The sequence below is a fragment of the Trachurus japonicus genome, chromosome 19, assembly GCF_045865225.1.
Source record: "Trachurus japonicus isolate A0001 chromosome 19, Traja_1.0".
Taxonomy (NCBI): Eukaryota; Metazoa; Chordata; class Actinopteri; order Carangiformes; family Carangidae; genus Trachurus; species Trachurus japonicus.
The window spans coordinates 8,512,685-8,533,612 of record NC_140925.1 but is presented as its reverse complement, the minus strand read 5'-3'; the positions used below and the strand labels follow the sequence as shown (position 1 = coordinate 8,533,612).

The 20,928-nt window shown below is 42.7% G+C and overlaps 1 protein-coding gene across 1 annotated transcript in view; it reads left to right on the top strand.

Moving 5' to 3' along the window:
* chst15b (carbohydrate (N-acetylgalactosamine 4-sulfate 6-O) sulfotransferase 15b) overlaps positions 1-20,061 on the top strand; it is a 32,188-nt gene extending 12,127 nt beyond the window's left edge. Inside the window, exons 2-8 of the mRNA XM_085761925.1 lie at positions 6,043-6,635; positions 8,348-8,687; positions 12,556-12,699; positions 15,976-16,132; positions 17,199-17,355; positions 18,659-18,806; positions 19,530-20,061. Of these exons, the coding sequence (XP_085618051.1) occupies positions 6,195-6,635; positions 8,348-8,687; positions 12,556-12,699; positions 15,976-16,132; positions 17,199-17,355; positions 18,659-18,806; positions 19,530-19,729 (1,587 nt within the window). The 5' untranslated portion in view covers positions 6,043-6,194 and the 3' untranslated portion in view covers positions 19,730-20,061. The remainder of the gene's footprint in view (positions 1-6,042; positions 6,636-8,347; positions 8,688-12,555; positions 12,700-15,975; positions 16,133-17,198; positions 17,356-18,658; positions 18,807-19,529) is intronic.
* The last annotated feature ends 867 nt before the right edge of the window (positions 20,062-20,928 follow it).

The following is a 20,928-nucleotide window of genomic DNA, read 5'->3' as shown; positions in this document are numbered from 1 at the left end:
CCAGATGTTTCTCTTGTACTCCCAAGCCACTGTAAGGATTAATTTCATGCTTCAGCAGCTCGCTTTGGTTCTCGCTTCATTTACTCCCACCAATGACGCGTTATCTAATTGACTTCATTCACTTACGCAGATACTCCATAGTTAAGGCTCATAATTTGTGTTTATCACGTATTTATGATCCGTATTTATTCTGATGACGAAAAATGGGATTTCAGTTAAGTCAACAAACTGGGTGAAAATCAGGTCTCACCACACCAGCGTTAACACACACACACACACACACATACACACACACTCCTTTGAATGTGCTCTACTGTTGTTGTAGTGAACTCCTCGAGGCCCTGTGCAGTGTGAAATCACATCTCTGTTGCCATCGTCTTTTTTTTCTATTAAAACCAGTGTGAATTGTTTTGGTTGTGTGGTAAACTGTGTCACTTGCTTCTGTGTTTGGTTGAGTGTAAAAAAACCAAAACAAAACAAAAAACACACTTCCTGTTACTATGGTAACCACAGGTGACAGCAAATAAAACACGCCAATAATTTTAAAGGTCAGGGCTTTTAAAGAGTGTATGGTCTTAAGAAAGAGTAAGTGAATAATTAAAGTGAGCTCTGGTTCTTGTAAGATTGCCAGGTAAATTAAAATAGCCTGGACACTGGAGGAGGCAGGGTCAGCGTGCCCGCTCGGCAGCTACATTTCTCCAGCCCTCTTCCACAAATCATGAGGTTGCCTCAGTGTCACATGTCGGGCCGAGTCTCACGGCTGTTATCACCCTCGCGGCGGCCCCACGCTGAACTTTAATTATTGTGAGTGGCCTGGTGGAAAAACATTTTTTTTCCTCCAGCTGACGCAGTGATGACACCCCCTTTGTTCTTCCCCTCCGACTGCCTCTGCCCTAACAGTGCTTCCTGTGTTGTTGCTGGACTTCAACCACAAATCCACTTCCCGGCTCTCGGAGATGTTTTCGGAGGTCGGGGTTTAGAGTGAGGTTTGCTCAGAAGTAGAACATACAGAAAAAAAATGTTTGTTTGCAGCCCTTCAGCTCAGTTTTGGCTTTCCACAGACAGCTCATCAACCAGTTGTTCTGAGGAAGAAAAAAACAAAACAACAAATTGTGAAACTGGCTGAGTCTGCAGGCAGTGCTGACACTCTGCTTACAGTCTGAACTGAGTCATTAGCAATTTCCCCCCTTTTCTTTGCTGATTCGCATTTGAAAATCCGTAAGTGATGCTTAAGGGGAAAATGGTTGACGGCGCTTTGCGGACGGACATGTTCCTTAATGACAAACTGTTTCTCCAGGGTAGCGCTGGGTGGTTGAAATCAGTTTGTGAGAGTAGGTCGAGAGCACTCCTGGGTAGCTGCGCACAAAGACTCTGTGGACAGAACGTGCTATTCTATTCTCAAGGTCTCCAAAGTCCCTCCGTCGCAGGGTTTTCACTCCACTCCATCATGTAGTGCTCATGTTTTATATTCACTCTCTGTCCATGAATGAACCAAAAGTAGTTGGCTTGCTTGCTTTGTTCCTCTCCTCCAGCTCTGTGGCTGTGCAGGCAGGCCAGCAGCAAATTGTTGTTTATGCCGCTCACCCTCCACTTGTGCTCATCTGTTGTTGTTTCTTTCTTTCTTCTTTTTTTTACTAGCGTCTCAGATAAATAACAGTCTGCAGGTAAATGCTATGTTTCTGGCTGCACAGAGCGGCAAAGACACGGTATGACTTTACAATGAATCAGAGATAATCACTTGTTTACACTGCGTTCTCCTTTATCAGTCACTATTATATAACCAACTCTGTGTCTAATCTCTGTATTGGATATTGTGCATGCTTCCTCTTTTTGTCCAGTTACATCTTGATTTCTTTCTCACATCACTGATTTGCGACTATAATTAGGCAGCGAGTTATTAGTCAGAATAATGTAACTAGATTTCAATTGGCTCTTTATGTTGATATGAATTTGCATTGCTTGATCTTATTATCACCTCATATCCTAGTCCACTGTGTCCCAGTGTCCAACACAACCTCTGATCCGCTGGTTGCACCTTTACATAGGTGAAGCTTAAGGTGTCAAGGCTAAAAAGAAGGTGCTCTGACATTTACGAGGACTTCCCTCCTTTGGTTTCTCTGAGGGCAGACACACATACTGAGGCCAACTGTCTTACACAGCGTCTCCTGGCTCCATTTTTCAAAGAGAAAAGGAGAAGGAAACTTCGGACTTCCACTATAAATGGGTTTTGGGTTATGCCCACTAGTAAAAAGGGCCTTTTAATCTTCCCCAGCAGTCGAAGATGGAGACAACAGCGCAGTGAGGTCTGTGAGGATAACCAAGATATTTTAACTATTTTATGTGATATGGAGCAGCGTGTTCTCTGTAGCCCGGGAGAGCTGGCTCCTTTACTTTGAATCAAAACAAAAAAGAGGGGTATTTCAGGAGACCATCAGCAGGCCATGCAATTAATTTCCTCCATTTGAAATACCAGAGAGGCAAGGAAGTAGGACATTGTGCTCTGCACAACACAGACTCCTTCTCCAGCCAGGTATAATAATCATTCACTGCTGTCATTTGAGGAATAAATGATTAAAAGAGCTGTGGAGGGTTTTTTGTCATTCCTATTTTGTGAGAGCATTTATTATGGAACATAAACACAGTTGATGGACAGTGCAGGAAAAACAGAACAATACTCGTCTGTTCGTGCCACCACTTGGTCCCTTTTTGTCGTCAATCAATCAATGCCAAAAAAAAAACACTTTCATAAACAGCATGAAGCAAAACAGCAAAAAAAACAAAAATGTAACCTGTCTGAAAGTTGATTTACAACAGAAAACAGCTTAATGCTGGATAACAACAATGGATTGCAACTGGTGCTTCTATTAAGCACAACAAAAGATAATCTGTCCATCTACGCTGCGGCTTTTCATTCAAGTAAATCAATCACCCCGTACAGGCAGCGGTAAACACAAAGAGAAGAACTGTTAAACCAAGAAGAAAAAAAGTGCACCAGAGAACAGCAATTAGCTTCCAGTGTGTGAGGCTGGATGGTTTTACCCCGAGCAGAGATGGACAGCTAGGAGCCGAGAAGGCAGCTGACTCACAAAGAAGGAGGAAGAATCTGCTCAATTGCCTGTTGCTCTTCTTTATCTCTGAATGACAGGGTAAACAGGTTTCTTCCTGTTGCGAGGGAGTTTTTCCTGACCACTGTCACCATGTGCTTGCTCATGAAGGAGTGTCAACTTGACTTTTAGCTAACTCTGAACAGTTTTCCATGTTTCTTTTTGCTATGAAGTTTCTGTAAGATCCCTGGAATCACCACTTAGACGTGGTGCAACATTTACTGGATCTTCATAAAAAACAAATATTGACCAGCATCCAATTTCTCAATCCAATCCCAATCTCATATTCAACAATAGTAATACAAAGCCTCTATGGGAGGAAAAAAAGCACAATATGCCTGAGGAGGAGATGCAATAACCAAAGGGATTTTTCACAACCTGGCAACCCGAATGTTCGGCGCTCACTACTGATCTGAGTGCATGCTGGAGGTGTGGGAATAAATGTGGTAAACATCCTTCTTCAGTGAGGAAAATGTTTAAATCCACATGTCAGCTGAAAACGCTGGATGATGCAACCTCGAGTCCTCTTTGTCCACTGCCCTGCAGCCATATATTTCTGTTCGAGTTAAGCTATTTCATCATATTTGACGGACAGGAGCAACGTATTTGCTTTTTTGTGAATAGAGCAAGGTCTGTCAAGCTGCCAGTCGCCCACTGCTACAGTTAGCTGACTGATTGATTTAGATGCGACTTCCCTTGAGAGTGACATTCTCTCGTCAATGACACAGTCTATTTTCCCCCTCCATCCCCCTGTTCTCTCTTTTTTTCCTCCTCCTTCCATCTTTAACCCTCACGTCCTCCCCTTCCTTCCTGCTTTGCTAAATAGCCTCGAGCGTGAGCAGCACCCCATTGACTTCACTTGATGAAGGACGCAGACAGTCAATAAGTGCTAATGGCATGACGACTACAGATGAGCGCGTACATTCATCAATAGCAAACAGTCATCTTGTTACCCAAGTACAATCCTGAAAATGTCATTCTACTTTTAGCACCTTGGTTACTGCGTGCAGTGTCCATCTGTGTGATGGAACATGACATCTGACCTGCGGCGCAGTTACAGTTCTGTTAAAAGCAAAAACGCTTTTAGTCGTCTTTGAAACTCTTACTGCTTTGGAAAATTACGGAATTACAGAGTATTTAAATAACAAGAAGTGCATGCTTTTTCTGGTGAACTGGATGCAAGAGAAGCACTGATGCACCATCTAAGATGTGTGAGCATAACTTTAATTGAAGTAGCTATCGTAATTTAAATCCATTACTCTCTCTCTCTCATATTTCTCTTCTGTAAAGTGATGAAAAATAATCCTGCTGCCGAAGATAGGTTCATTTTCTGGCTAAAAGCATTAAAAAAAAACATATTAATCTGACTGAAGTTTCAGCTTTTTCGCAGTGAATCCTTTGTTCTTCAGCGCTCTCTTTTTCACAGACTGAAGTTACAGTTGGACAAACTTCTCGAGAGCTAGAAATAATTCACAGCAGTGCCGTTTTTTTGTTGTTGTTTTTTTATCCTCCAACTGTTTCATACACTGCTGTGGTGTGTTGTTGAGGGTAAATGACACCTGCTTAAACAGGTAGGATGCATGGCGCTCTCCAGCTGCCATCTTATCAGCCCTGCCACAAGCTCCAGGAATACCGAGATGAGCGAGGGGTGTATGCGTTGGGGCGGTGGCTGTGGGGGCAGACAGTATCAGCAGCTGTGAGGAGGGGCGACGGCTCACCGTGCCCTTATCTTATGCTGTAAGCTGGAGCAGGCTGCAGGTACAGCACTCGTCAACCTCATGTCTGTGTATGCATGTCTCAAGTGTGACGGTGTGAAACAGTAACGGAGGCTTCAGCCATATTCCCAAACAGCGTTCTCATCTTCTGAAAGGCACCCCAGCCCCTCAGCTCTGTTGGCTTTTTGTCATTACGCTAGATTGTATTTCACTGCCACCGTGTTGGCTCGGCTCCAGACACAAAGAAAGCCTCAAGGATAAAACTAGACGTTGCTACTGCAGGTGCATTATCATTAAAGATCCTCAATTCTTTCACCCTTTAGACATTGGCCCTTCTTTTATCTGTGGGCGACTGTTGATCCATGCGACTTCACAGTGAGGAATACCATTTTCTGATAATATAATCCCTTCTCCAGTCCGAACCGGGTATCTCTTATATTCGTGTCTCTCCCCAGGAGAGTCTGACATACAGCCTGGTAGTTACTAGGCTGAATGCATCCGTCCTCCTTATCGCTCCCTCCACATTGTGACTCTGACGCACGGGGAGGATTGGAAGATGGACTGTGGTTGGGGAGGGTGTTGCTATGCCGTCCCATTAAAACAGGAAACATAAGGAAGTCAGTGATATAATTTATCCTCGTCAATGTCATTTTTTCCCCCACCTTTATTAGTCTTGACTTCTTATTAGCAGTTTGTCCAAGTCGTCAATATTCAGGGCGGACACATTTCTTTCACTGTTTCTCATTGCTGTCATTTTATTTCTCTTTTCTACAACATGAGGTTATATTAGGACAACTGAATTAACGCAGCTGCATGATCATCTCACCGCTTTCACGAGGCAGCTTTCAGATTACTTGGAGACTAAGGGATGTGATGACGTCCTCTTGAGATATAAATGTAGAGTGAGAAAAAAAAAATGTAATCCAGGCCTTGGTGTTAAACCTGGTTCCCAGAGGAAGTAGATACCAAGTGCAAGTCAGCACTTAAACAGGATGTGAGAATCTATTCTTTGCCACATTATTGCATCAGTGGAAGTTCTGTAATATCTGACCGCTCTTACATCTATAGGGAAGATGTGGGAGTCTCAGCTACACAGTAAAACGTAGGTGATGACAAAGAGCCATTTCAAAAAAATCTCTTGGAAATTGCTGCATCAGCCCAGCCATGACAGCGGGTCATCTCTCTCATTTCTCCTTTTTTCTTTTTTTCCCCCCTCTTTCCAGGAAAGTGTCAGTGGATGAGGTGGGCTGTTCTCCACAACCCATCATGGATATCAACTATTGGCCCCATCTCAAAACCTCCTGTCTGGCTGGTTCCTGCTACTTAACGCCTCCCTGTGTCTGAGCCGTGACACTTGGGGACTCCGCCGACGACCATGACGCAGATGGACTACAAATACAGCCTGCTGGGCTCGGCGGCCGACGACTACCGCAAGAGGCCGCTGCTCCTGCAGGTGGACGACACGCCCATGAACTTGTTCGCCGTCCTGGAGGTGAAGCGGGAGCTGCCGAGGCGCTGGAGCACCCTGGGCTGCTTTCGAAAGATCCGTCTCTACAGCTTCCTGTTCGGCCTGGCCGTCACGTTCCTCATCATGGCTTCGTATATTCTGACCGGAGACAAGAAGGGCCTCCTCCTAACCCCTTCCCCTTACCACTTCAGCAGCCTGGTCAGCCCGGGACCTTTTGCTTTTAACCTCTCCTCGGTGAAGGACTATGCACATATCAAATTAGTGGTCAAGTCCATCACATCCAAGGTGGAGTTTCGCAGCAGTCGACAGATCCCGGAGCTTAAGGCGCTGGCGAACAGTGAACCCCATGTGAGTACAGCCAAAACATACTCAACTGTTTTCCAGTGTAAATGTTATTTCTCTTCTTTCAATCATGATAGAAGCCAAGCCCAGCATGATATTGATCTCTGTTTTAATTGACAATCACAGATGTGTCTCGCTGTGTAATTAAATGCTTAGTGAAAAGGTGATTCAGATCAGTATTCGTGTCTACATGCTGTCTACATGGGGGTTCAATACAGCTACACTAGTGCAATTCCCCACCGGCTGCAGTTTCTAATTTAATTTATAAAGAGATAAACCTGCTCTGAAAACCTTGTATAACACTTCATGTCACAGCAGTTAATTGCATATATGTCTCTACCTCATTTTTTTTTTCAGAGGGGGATTTGAAGCTCAAAGTCATCAAACACATTGGCCCCCCGTGGGTTTCTCTTAGTGTCCGTCTCACCTCAAAGCCTGGTTCAATTAATTGTTAATCCTAATGATAATGACTTGTGCCAGGGCTATTTGCAACACAACTAATTTCTTATTGAACAAGCTAATGAATAGGAGAGTGTGACCGTGGGACGATCAATACCACATCTGTGGACAGATCTCGCGTTAATTGTCTTTCTTAAAAGTAGCCGTGTCTCACAGGCGGCTCACGATGAGGGGCTTTGTTGTATCCGATCACCAAAGAAACACTTTGAAACGGGAGTAGGAAAGCAAGTCTGAAATGTGTTGCCTCTACTCTACTCGTGAATATGAAACAGCTTCACTCCGCTCAATGTGGACTGAATGTGGCTTCTTTTACACTGCTTCCTGAATGTATTAGTGCAGGATTATACCTCAGCCTTTTACCTTTATTACGATTAATGATAATACCATTATTTTGTTGAAGGTTATCAGTCTCTTGTGTTTTTAGGGCCATGAAAATGTCTTAAAACAGAATAAATTGATGTTAATAACTTGGATACGACCCAAGTTGAGGTGAGGCAGGTGTCCAACACCACAAGTTTTCGAACTGAAATATGGCCAATTATAATTTTCTATTATTTAGCTTCGGATGAAGACCACAAACGGCTGAGTGTTGTGGGTGTGTACATCCATACTGGGCAAACAATGAGGGACCTGTTGCCTTATTATGGATCAGGACGGTGAATCAGCAGTGCAATCCAACTAATGATTTGTTTCAGGCTGAAGGCAAAAAGCCCCCTCAAAACGAGGGGAAAGAGGAAATGGCTGCAATAGAAACCAGACAGAGCATTAACAGAAAAGACATTGCTGATGTCCGCTGAATGCACTCTTCAGAAAGGATTTCATTATCTAATCACGTTCAGTGTATCAAAATGGCCATGATCTCTGCATGTTAGACTGATGTGGGTGTAAATAACCTCAAACAGGGGGCTACCTCACGTGTACATTTAGCTGTGTGCTGTATCTAGAACCACTTTACTGCAAGTCAGCCCCATTAAGGACTCCTATTCCCCTGTACAAACTTTTCATGAGTGTGTACTTGTGTCCCACGCCGTGAGTGTTTTACACCAGTGGCCCGCTCACAAAAAAGTTTTTAAATTGGTCTTTAAACAAACCTCTTCCTTTGCTGTGTGTGTGAAATGACTGGACTGTATTTATCTTGTGTTGTGCCGCCTTTGCAATGATAATCTCAGGAGGCTTTGCCTGGAATGTTTTTATCTTGTTATTTGGGAAGTATGTTGACTCAGCGGCTTGACTCAGCTGTCTTTCTTTGCCGTTTACAGATGTTTTCTGTTATCCCCCGCAAATTCCTGCCTGGCATCAAGAACCCCTGCTGGTATGAGGACTACACTGGGAATATCACTTCGGACCCATACAGGACAAATTTGTATGCGCGCTATTCAAAGCGCTTCCGGACCGTGTTTCAGCACTTGAGGAACACTTTTCGAGAGCACTTGTTTCACCGTGACGGTAAACTCTACCGCATGCGGTGCCTTCCTTATTTCTATATCATTGGCCAACCAAAGTGCGGCACAACGGACCTGTACGACAGACTGAGGCTGCACCCGGATGTCAAGTTCACCATTTTCAAAGAGCCACACTGGTGGACCCGCAAGAGGTTTGGTGAGTAAAGCAAACTCTAATCTGTGGTGATGGAGGCCTCCGAGCTGTTACACAATAATGAAACAGAGCCCAAGAGTATTAGAAGTGTGAAATGTGACTCTCTGCAGTGTATCATCTTGGCAGCATCCTACCTCAGGGAGCCTCAGAAACGCATGCAGTGACAAACATTTGAAGGGGTCTCATCCTCAAAGGCAGGCCTGTCTGTTTCACAAGCATAATTAAATTCATCTCATGTATTCTCACTTATCATCCTATTGTTCAGCTGTGAGATGTGATGTAATTGTCTTAATTGAATTCCATTATCTTTACATATTTTACTAGCTAATTGGCAGGAAAGACTTTATGGTATTGACAGCCAGCTTCATATTGTAAAACTGATTTTTTTCTTCATCAAATATACTGCAAACTGTAACAATAATGTCTTTTTTCCAAATATTCGACCTAGCTGGATGCAAGCCCTGAATGTGATATGAATTAAGTATCTCTGATGCACGCAATTCAATCTCCCAATGCAATTAACCGAGAAATGAATTTTCAAGACCCCATCTTGTGCTGCGCATGAGAATAAACTTATAAGCTGTTTATTTTCTACCTGAGAGTTCTTAGCCACAAATTTACACCTCTAATGTGCTGTATTTACAATAGTTATTCTTCTCCTCCAGTCAACATTATAAACTCCTTCCTCTGTGTGCTTTGCAGTGTTCATATGATACATAGATGGTTGGTTGAGCTCATGCAGTTGCGTTTCTCATCAAGGGCTGATATGCAGATAGATTTAGACTGACACATCAGCATCATCTGTGACAGATTTATCTCTGCGGTTGAAAATGTGCAAGGAACACATGAAACGAAACAACAAAAAAAAGGTGCAGCCTCACTTGTTTTGAACCTGCATGAGTGTCTGGTTGCGCTGTTTCCTGTGCTCGCTTAGCAAACGCTTAGGTAACATGCGCAACACATCTCCAAACCACAGATCCACTGCTTACGTCTGCTGCGAGCTGTCGCCTCGTTTTATAGCGTTCCCTTTTGCACATCATGGATTTTATACTCTCATTTAAAACAGCAATAATTTATTTCATTAGACAGCAAATCATTTTATGAGGGAGCTGTGCAAGTTTTACAAATCCTTAGAGCCATATTTTCAGTCTTATTCTGTATTTAGCTGGTTTACACTTTAACATTATCTATTAAGTACTACATTTTTCTCAGTTCAGTTTTTTTTTTAAAGATGCAACCCACCATCTTTCTTGCTCACTGTCTGCTTTCATTGTCAGCCTTTGAACAGGTGGCAGTATGTCATTTACTCAAACAAAGAGATAAACCCTCAACCTGTGCGTTGAGAGGTACAAGCCGCCTCGCAGCAGACATCTGGTTGTGCGGCAGTTCTGCCATCTAAATGTGTGGATGCCACATTGTGCGTTTCCTGAACCATGAGCATCTGTGATGTTAAAAAGGAGCCGCCACACCACCACAGATGGGATTAAAAGCTATGCGAGATCTGGGTGAGAGACTGTATTTGCCCAGAATATCGTACAAATCCAACCCCCCACTTAACCTACGTATGCTTTGTGTTATTACTTCTTTAGTTTGATTTGGTGGACTTTTGTATTAATGCTAAAAAAAGAAAAAAAAAGCAATTTAATCCGTTCTCCCTTTAGATCTGAAAGATCTTTTTCAAAATGAAATGTAGTTGATAATTAAGTGTCCAGAGTACAAGTAGCAGTTTTAAAAGTAGGCTAAGATTCTAATTTTGTCTTAGGCTTTTGCTCCCAAAAGAAAGAAAATCATTCCCAATACCTACACGATTTTTTTTTGTTTTGTTTCTTTTATAAGTGAAACAGCCATTAAGGCTCATGAATAATGGAGTATCTTCAGCAGCTCAAGAGGCAGGCATCAGGAGTGTGAGTCAGTCTCTGTGTGTGTGTATGTGTGTGTATCACTCCAGGTTGTCTGCATTTGCAAATAGGTATAGGAAGAACAAGAACAAGAAAAAATGTGATGCAGAGAGCAACGGTTTGTGAACTGTAGAGCACAGATCTGTCTAATGGCTCTGTTCAAAGTCAGTTCATCTTATGCAATGAAGTCAGATTAGATAATGACTTTATAGGGAGTTGAAAGATGCGTACATACAGTGTGGAGATAATCTCATAATTCTCCTTTAAGAAGAGCAGCAGCAGTATCGCATCAGCGCAGCATGAGGACTCAATTTTCATGGTGATTTCTCTTTATGGATGAGCACTATTCTTCTGCTCGGCGATGACTGATACACACATTTTGTGTTGCCTGGAGCTACCCATCTAAAAATTACTTAATGATTTTAATAATAATTCCATCTAAGGGGGTTTTGGCATGATACCTGTTGGAGGTATGACATACAGTACATGTTTTTGTTGTTGATGTTGTTGGAAATTTCATCCAAATTCTCACTGCGAATATCAAAAGGAGGCTTAAACTGTTGCAGCCGAACCGATCCTTTTGAAGTTCATCCAGTTGCTGACGATGCCCCTAATCCCTCTGAGACTCGCAAACCCCTAATTGGTGGATTGATCAGTCAGCATGCAGTACTTATTTTACCGTCCTGCATTCGGTTTTAGTTGATAATTATTTGGACCTCACAAAGCTGCGGGATGTGGATGCGATGTTTGTCTTGATTCGCCCAGCCTCGCGCTTGTGTTTTCTGCAGCCTTGTGATGTTGCGGAGCAGGAAATGCAGCTCTATCCCAAGGACATCGGTCCCCCTCTCAGTTATTGCCCCCCCCCCACCACCACCACCACCACCACCACCCCTCCTCATTCCCCATGCTTTCATCTTTGCTGTCACTTTCTTTCATTCCCTCCATCCCCTCTGGTGTGGCACTCAGGGCTCTGTGCTGGTAATCAGCACTTTTTCTCTTAAGACATCCGTAGAGAACACCAAATTCAAATGGTCTTGTTTTGTATTTATTTATTTCATTCCCCCTCGAGGCTTCACTCAGCCAGCGCTGTGAAAAGGTGATTTGATGCTACCCGCGCTGCATAACTTTCTTTAGAGGAACAGTTTGAATCTTAAACAGATGCATCTGCCTCGTACAGTACCCATCAAGAAACACAGGCTATTTGAAAATTGTCTGACGCTTCATTCATATCAAAAAGCACGCGTGTGAAAAAAAAAAAATAATAAAAAGAATGAAAGAAAAAGCCCTGAAGCGAGACACACCAGCACCATCACACCTCATACGAGTGTGACCGTTCTGGATGAATAATGATGCAGGCTGGCTGTGAGGAGAGTTTACTGGAGTTTTCTAATCATGTTTTCCTTCTAACTAGAGAAAGGTATTTTACTGCGACACCATCAAAGCATCACTGAGAGTAACAGACGCCTGAGCTACCTCATTATCCTTATGCTGCATGGATACTCCTAAGTCCACTGAATCACCACAATTGCCTAGTAAATTGTAATTATTCTGTAGACCACAGGAGCTTGGATGGAAAACACATTTGCTAGTCTTACATTTAAAGCATTAACTTGACATTGGCCCTTAATTGGAAACACTGAAAGCTGAGCAGAGACAGTATTCCCTGCTGAATTTTGGATTGGATCTGATTTTATTAGGTCACCCTGCAGGCAGGACAGCACAGAAATGCTAACAACCATCTTCAGTGTGATCACAGGAGCAGGGGAACGGGCGAGGGCTGCCAGGAATAAAAAACATTTCTTGACTGATACTCACTGACATCAGTGCAGCAGATTCTCTTCCTAACCATGTCTGAGATGGAGCGTTTCCAACACAATATTATAAGTGATAACTCGCCAGGAAAAGAAAATAGTTGAAACGGAACTTGACCCGATGAAGCGCCTCCATGACCCTTTGCTTTCATCTCTCGCCAGGTATTATTCGTCTCAGCGAGGGCTTCCATGATCGATACCCGGTGGAAGACTACCTGGACTTGTTCGATCAGGCTGCTTACCAAATCCAGGGCAACCTCACAGCAAATGCCAGTGGAAGCCCCAGCCAGCCCAACGTCATCATAGGTAAGCAGCAGCCAGTTCCTCTACTCTGGTGGTTGAATTTAATAATACAGTACATGCCATTAGAAATTGTTCCCCTTAAGCAGCAATTTTTATCAACTTTTCTGTCCATATGGATGAGTTTAACATCCAAAAGGACCACACGAACTAATGTTGAAAATATTTTGTTCATATACTGAGCTTATAAACCTTTAAACTTTCAGTATTTGGATCAAGTAGCTTGTGAGGAATAAGGTGTCAGATTTAAAGGCTACAGCTGTCATAACACGGAAATATTGGCACATCATCACCATTAAATGCTTGTGAACTTTTGAATAAAGACTTGGACTCCACCAGCCCTATGCTAATGGCCCTTCACTGATCTCCATCTATTTCCAATCCACTATCCAATTTCCAATTATCTGTCATCCCTACTTTGACATAAATTGAAATCCAGAACACAAAGAGTCTCAGAACCAGCAGCTGGCTGCGGTTTAAGGTGCCTCTTGTGTGGACAGAGTCAGGGAGGATGACCCTGGTCTATTCTGGGCCGCGGTCCTGGACTGACCTGCAGGTCTAGGTTGAGGACGGGGTCTCTCATCCCTTTGTCTGGTTTTAGTCACCAGCTGCACCTGCAACACCTAGCTGTGAAGGATTATCATTGTGTTAATATCTGTTTCATAGTTTTGAAGCTTTGGTGTTTCATAGCTAGAATTGTTTTGGCAATTGCAATTAATTTTTATTTTGTTGTTAATACATCTGTTTAATGTTTACTTGTTTGTAATCATGCACACTGTGCTGCTGCTCATCTTGGCAGGACATTCCTGGAAAAGAGATTGTTAATCTCAATGGATCTTTTCCCTGGATAAATAATGGTTATATAAGAAATAATAAAACCACAAAATATCGACAACTTTTCACATTGAGCATGCAATGCCCCACTACAATTCACTTCAAATCAATCAAATTCCAAGTAGCACATTCTGACGTCTTCTTTCTACTTCAATGAACCGCCACTGATCTATTATCTTAGGAAATGCGTTAGTATGAAGCTACGAGAACAAGATACAAATGATAGCCTGTAAAACACTATGTCTGTCACTCTGCCGTTTTGCTAATCAGATCTCCCAGTGGTTTAAGCTGCACAGATATTTCCTGTTCAGCATAATTTCTGCCTTCCTGTTTTGTCAAAGTGTCACATCATGTCAGAGAGCAGCTTTAGCCCTCCTCCTCCCTCTGCTGATTCAGATTAGTTACTCAGGTCATGTATCAGCGCTGTGATCTGTGAGGAACGCGGGCCGACAGTACTCCGTGGCCTCATCGGGCTGCAGCCAATAGCGTTTGGCTCGGAGGTGACCCGACACTTCCCTGCAACTTCACTTGTAATCTCGCCTCCAATATTACAAAGCTGCTATTAAAGCAGCAGGTAGCACGGCTGAGGCACAGCACCGCTCTGTAGCAGCTTCTCTCACTCCAGAGGGTGACGGTGATTTTTAAGAGAGCCAGTGACTCAGCCCTAAAGAGAGGTCTAACAGCTTAATAATATTGGACTTCCTTCTGCCTCACTTAGCCACTTCACTGAAGTGCCGTAGAAAGGAATTATTGTCTTTTTTTTTTTCCTGGATAGCAATAATATCCACAGCGGGGTGGAGAAGTCTTACAAACCTCCTTCCTCTATCTGCATATCCTGTTTCCAGCCCCTCTGCTTCCATCTGTCTCTGTCGTTCCCCGTCCTCCGAAGGCGATCTCAAAGAACTGCTCAGCTGCGAAGAAAAACTGATTTAAGTTTTCAACAATAGTCTTTTCACACTGGACTGAGTTGGTGCATTGAACGCAGCTTAGCGTGCCGCCCTGTTTTGTTTCCCTCTTTAAATAAATAATCCTTGTAAAGGGGGGAAGTGTGGTGTGCCAATGCCCCGCTCAGTATTCACACCATGCCCTGGGAGAGCCCAGCAAGGTGCAGGCCTGTGGCCAGGATCTTGGGCTTTTGACTCTCCTCAGCCTGCCGGCCAAGACCAAGCCGCTGTGGAACACCAGAGGCACGCCGGTCTGGCTCCTCCATTTGTTTGCTCTATTACGGCCTCCCCCCCGTGGCGCAAAAGGAGCCCTTTTAATGGGCACGGAGACCTTTAAATAGACCTGATCACGGTGCATATCATTTTTTAAGGCATAACAGCATTGCCGGCATGCATCCTGTTTCTCTCTCACCTTTGTCAATGACACAAAATAGGTCCTGGCTATCATCCCCTTTCTCTGGGAAAAAGGAGGCAGATAAGGCCCTGCGTTGTGTTCCCTCCAAATACATCACAGCTTCACTTCACAGATAAGAGGATAATGAAGGCACAGACAGCCTAATGAATCCTGGATATCATTTCTCAGCACAAGCCTGATAAAGTTTCGGCTCTCAAACTGTTTGACGAAAACTATGTCTTCTGACTTGTTACGCGCGCCATTACGGTCATCGTGTGGGTTGTAGTCGTTCCACAATTTGGTTCACAGCTGGAGATGTAATTACTCTCATTTCTTTTGTTTGTGCACTTGCTCGAGAATCTTTTTTTATTGACTTGTTGCATGTGTGCGGAGAACACGCTGTGTCTGATAGTTACACCGTCAATGAGGAGGCAATTATTGAAGCACGTTGAAACAAACCTCCATACGTTTATAGAATTTTTGTCAAATGTTTTCAACTCGATGAATTGATCTGTTTGTATATAGATTTTTTCGCATGTTTGACAATCTGACAAAACATTCAACAATTCAAATAAAAAGGTAAATATTAATAGGGCAAACATTTACAGGTTAACCATTTCTTGTTTTCGTGCATGCTTCAACCATTGGGGAAAGAAAAAAAAAAGTTGGTATACATGGAGCTGCAGCTATCTGTCGCTGTGAAATCATCTGTTTTGTCTGAACCCAAATAATATAATATACAAGAAAGAGACGAAGAGAAGACAAGCTGCGAATGGGAATCATGAAATATTTGCCACTTCTGCTTGAAAAATGACTTCAAAAGAATGAGTTGATTATCAAATAGTTGCATAAAATCTTCTGTGAATCCAAGTCATTTCAGTTGTAGTTTTAACCAATCTTCCGCTTTGAAAACACAATCTATAAAAACTGGAAACTGTGTGTATTTAACTCCACACATCAAATGCAAAGCAAAGGGTTTGGGAAAGGAGAGGAAACTATAAATATGTGTCTCCATGTGCATTTTGTTTTGTCTCCGTGTTGATTGTGTGTGTGTGCTTGTTAGGTTGTGGCTGTGTGTGAACTTGAACCACTGTGGGTGTGTTTCTGCAGGAGAAGCCAGTGCGTCCACCATGTGGGATAACAACGCCTGGGTGTATTTCTACGACAACACCACAGAGGGAGAGCCTCCCTTTCTTATCCAGGACTTTGTTCACGCCCTGCAGCCTGATGCCCGCTTCATCGTTATGCTCAGGGACCCAGTTGAAAGGTGGGAGTGATCCTTTTCACTGCCTAAAAAAAAACACAAAAAAAAGCACCCTGCCGGTTCTGACATGCTCGCTGCTGCCTTTGTGCCTCCATCATGACTGTTTATAGTGCAGATACAGACAGACACTTTTTCCCCGTTTATAGGCAACAAAAGACCTGTGGTCACAGGAGATGTGCTGCCTTTTACTCAGTCTGGCTGTCACATAAGTTTCATTATGATGCCTTTATCAGACACGTGGAGAGCTTACTGCGGGATGCCTGCGAGGCATTTGCTTCAAACTGGGGATTACTTTATGCTGTTAATGTTGATTTTTACTTAAGAGAATGTCTGAGCATGCTCTCTATAATTGCCTTTGTCTGTCAAATCACAGTCTGTGCAACCTTTCCCTACAGCCGCTCTAGGGGAAATGAATTTTTATGACTCGGGACTTGTTTACAAGCCTAGCATCTTTTTCGGTACAGACACTGTCTATCTTTATATGGTTCACGGGGCTCCGGCGTTCCTTTTTAATACAGCCTGACATCAGTAAGATAACACTTGCAAATAGCTTTGGCCTTTGGTTTGTTACAAGAGGCAGCAGAGACACATTTACTAAATCATTAGAGCTGAGATTAGCGATCTAGAAACGAAAAAACTTCACCGAGATCTAAGTTTACTGTCAACACATGAACTTTTAAGCCTCATTATTTTCGGAATAAAGAATATATCATGTTTGTTTTTTTCCCCCCTTCAAGTCACTGTTGCATAATCAGCAACTCACTTGTGCTTTCTCCCATTTTTTTTTCTACTTTGTACTACTGGAAAGATTTTTCTGAGCTGTCAACATTTGCAGTTGCGCCGTGTTTAATGTTGTGATAGCTGTTGTGTTGCTGTGCGAAGCATTATTTTTTCATGATTCAAAATATGGGTAAAAAATAGGTTTTAACCTGTCTGTTTCTTAAAAAAACAAAACAATGTATCTAAGAACCAAAAACAGAGTTACAGCCTGTACATCCAATGAAAGGTGAAATGTCATTGTCTGCCTTATGTTCCAATTTGCTTACAGAACATCTCTTTTGTCTTGCAGGCTTTACTCTGACTACCTTTACTTTGGTATTGCCAATAAGTCCGCAGAGGATTTCCACGAGAAGGTGTCAGAGTCGCTGCAGTTATTCGAGGGGTGCCTTACGGAGTACACAATGCGCTCCTGTGTGTACAACACTACTGTCAACAATGCCATGCCAGTGAGTCAACCCTCCCGCCTGCTTTTGTCTTGCAGCCCTGTTATAAATAAATAAATAAAAAAGGCATTTAGTGACCAGTGTATTAACTGGTGGGAAGAAAGAAATAGAAAAAGCGGTGAAAAAGACAGATGGAGTGAAATCCACACTTCATTAACACCTGCTAAAGCTTGCTGAACCGACTTTATGAAAGGATTGGCGACACTGAGGAGTGCAGTGTCCACAGCCTCTCTTTGTACCAGAAAACCTAGTTTACCAGCTTCCTCCTTAATCACAAAACAGACTAAGTCTTAGTGTCAGCCAGTGCAGGGCCCCACTGTTGGGCCCCTGGCCAGCTTTTCCCACAGTGCCTTGAGGCAGACTGGCAGAGAGGGGGAGGAGGAGGAGGAGGAGGAATCTGGCCCGTCCTCTTTTGGCTTCCCCTCCAGGCTGCCTTGTATTCAGACATCCTCCTCTCCAACTGCCACTGACAAGCTATATGGCCCTGCGGGAGCGTGCATGCTCTCTGCCGCTGGCCTAATTGTCCATCCACTAATATCTCCTCAGAGTTATTAGACCATGTGAAAAAGCATTACAGCTGTTCTTACAAGCGGTCCATCATGCCTGTGGCTGATAGATAAAAGTTTTAGGGCTCAGATTAGAGAGTCCAGAGAGAAAAGACGAATAAACACCAGCATGAGAAGACGATTGACCTTCACTGTTGTACCAAAATTGATTTAACAAAGCAAGAGTTACTTGGCTTGGGTTTCATTTGCTCTGAAAGGACTTTCGGTTTTGCTAAAGAGGTGAAAGGACACAGGTCATTTATTTGCCAATATCAAGGCATCTGGTTTACACCTTCCTGCAATAAACTCTCACAAAGGGGAATCCAATAATCAATTTCACCAATAATTAGGCTACCTGCAAATGCCCTGGTGAAATCTCATGCAAGATCTGTGTCTGGTCTTCTTTTGAGGCAGGAAATAAAAATTATTTTTAATGAATCGGACGACTGGTCAATCTACAAAAATGTCAAATAAAGTTCCCAGAGCGAAAGCTGACATTTTCAAATTGCTTGTTTTGTCCGACCAACCGTTCCTAAAACCAAATACATTCAATTTACAGTTATATAAAACATTTGGCAAAAACCAGAGCTTGGAAATGTTTTTGCTTGAAAAAGAAAGCTGGTGGAATTTGTTCCCTCCCTCTTTTCATCCCTCCCAACCTTAAGGAAGTTAACCATGCATGCACCTACAATCATGTCCCTCAGCATAGGAGGAAGTTTCCTTGATTGCCTCTCATTGATTCCTTTGTTTCGTGTCCTCAGGTCAGATTGCAAGTCGGCCTGTACATTGTGTACCTAATGGACTGGCTGACCGTCTTCGGCAGGGAACAGATTCTGGTCCTGAGGTTGGAAGACCATGCCTCTAACAGGAAATACACCATGCACAAAGTCTTTGATTTCCTAAACCTAGGTGAGTGACCAACACACTCCAACTCTAGTCATTTCCTGTGGGGACTTGGATTAATACTATACAAATACACATCAATAAACTCAACGTAATGTTAAATGTGTAGCACAGACAGCAGGGATTTACCCATTTAAATGCTTTGAAAATCTATATGAAGATAGATTTGAGAAGTTGAGGGCTCAGTTTCTTTGCATTGCGAATCAATTGGAAAAAAGAAACCATGTCTTTATTCTTCATTTGTGTGGCAGCCTATATAGTGCAAGTATTGCATTAGAATATTCTGCTGATTTTTAAGTGTCAACTTGTGTAGAGCCCGCCAGCTCCGAAAAGAAGGGTAAATTTCCTTCAGATACAGTTCTGCTCTTCCAAACTTTCAGTATCAAAAAGGTGCCAGCATTTCCTTTGGGTATGCTTGAACTGATTGCTGTTAGTAACAGGCCAGTGTATATATGTGCAAAAACAGTTTTTCCCCTGTCTGCCCCTTCCGTTCTGTCTCACTGATTCATCCCACAGTTTAATTGCCCCAAAGCTCAGACTTAGCTCTTCAAAGAGCTGCCGAGGTGCGATCACCTCCCAGACCGTCAAATCTTCTGCTCAGAGCGCTGCTGAGACATGGTGACATTTCGGTGTCCTTTGCTGTATTTTATTCCATTTGTTCAGTACTGTGGAAATAACTGTGGCCAAGGAAGACGGTATGTGAAAGACGTGTTTGTATGTGTTTTACAGGGCCACTGACAAAGGAAATAGAGTCAGATATCACAAGAAGTCCAGCATCAAACGCCAGGAGGCCAGCTGACAAAAACCTGGGACCCATGCTGCCCATCACTAAAGAGATCCTGCGGGACTTTTACATGCCATTCAACGACAAACTGGCCAAAGTGCTACGAAATGACTCCTTCCTCTGGGAGAACAACTCTAAACTCTGAACAATCCCTTTTATTTCAGTTCAAACAAACAAAAAAAAAAAAGAACAAACCACTGACATGTCAGCCAGCCCCTTCATTTGAGTTTCATCTCTCTCAAGTGCCCATGAAAAATCAATGTTTGTTTTTTTTATTTAAATTATTTTTTAAGTTATAAAAGCAGAGATGAATCAAAGATAGAAAATAGCACAAGTGAGCGTGGTGATTTTGTGTGTGTGTTTGAATGAGAGAGAGTGAGTAAATACATGCAAGAAAGAATTGTTGGCAGGTCTTGATTGTTATTCTTTTTGTGACCAGGTGTATAAAATTAAATAGTGAATTCAAAGGTATAAAAAGCAGTGTCATGTGTTCTTTTTAAAAGCTGTGTTGTGTTGGATTCATCAGAAGATATTTTGCTTCACAGAACTGAGGAGATGAGACCAGGAACATCGGTTTCTGTCTTTTCATCTGACATGACAGAGACATGGATTGCGGTTTATTTACAATTCAAGTTCAGTATCTCCAAAGTTTCATGTGATGAGAAGCTGAGCAGCAGCTGAGTGTGTGATCTGTGTGACCAATGAAACACCACCACCCTCTACTGGCAGTTATATGTAGTTGCAATCCTAAAAAATTCCCTCAGTAATTGCTGACACCAACAGTAAGATACCAAAAAAGCTAAAATAAAATGATCAAACGGCTTTCACCAAACATAAACTTCAGTCGGGGCAGTCGGGGGTCTGCATCAAGATGTTAAAAGAAGCTGTAGATTAAAGGAAAACTGGTCATTTGTGTTTGACTGAAGTTGAGTGTGTGAGCTTTCTGGGAGGCATCCATGCACTCTGATCAAGTCTTCTCTAGCCTATATAATATTTTCCATGAGTTTGTCATGAGCAACGAATAATTAACAATTCATACATGCTTAATTAAAATGTTTGTAATTGGATTTTATATGATCAAAGATGGCAGATTAAATCAAAGACTACTGAACATCTTAGAGAGACAGCTGCACACATGAGGATAAGAGATAAGTCAGCACAAACCACCAGCAAAACCTTATGATTCAAATACATGTCAAACACTTCGAAACAATCTCAATTAAGGACGTAGTGAAATTACAGTCTGTGCTGCAGTTATACATCTTCTCTACACTAGAGGGCAGGCAGTATCAAAGAATATACACTTGCAACAACAACAGAATAGGGACAGTTCTCCAGTTTCAA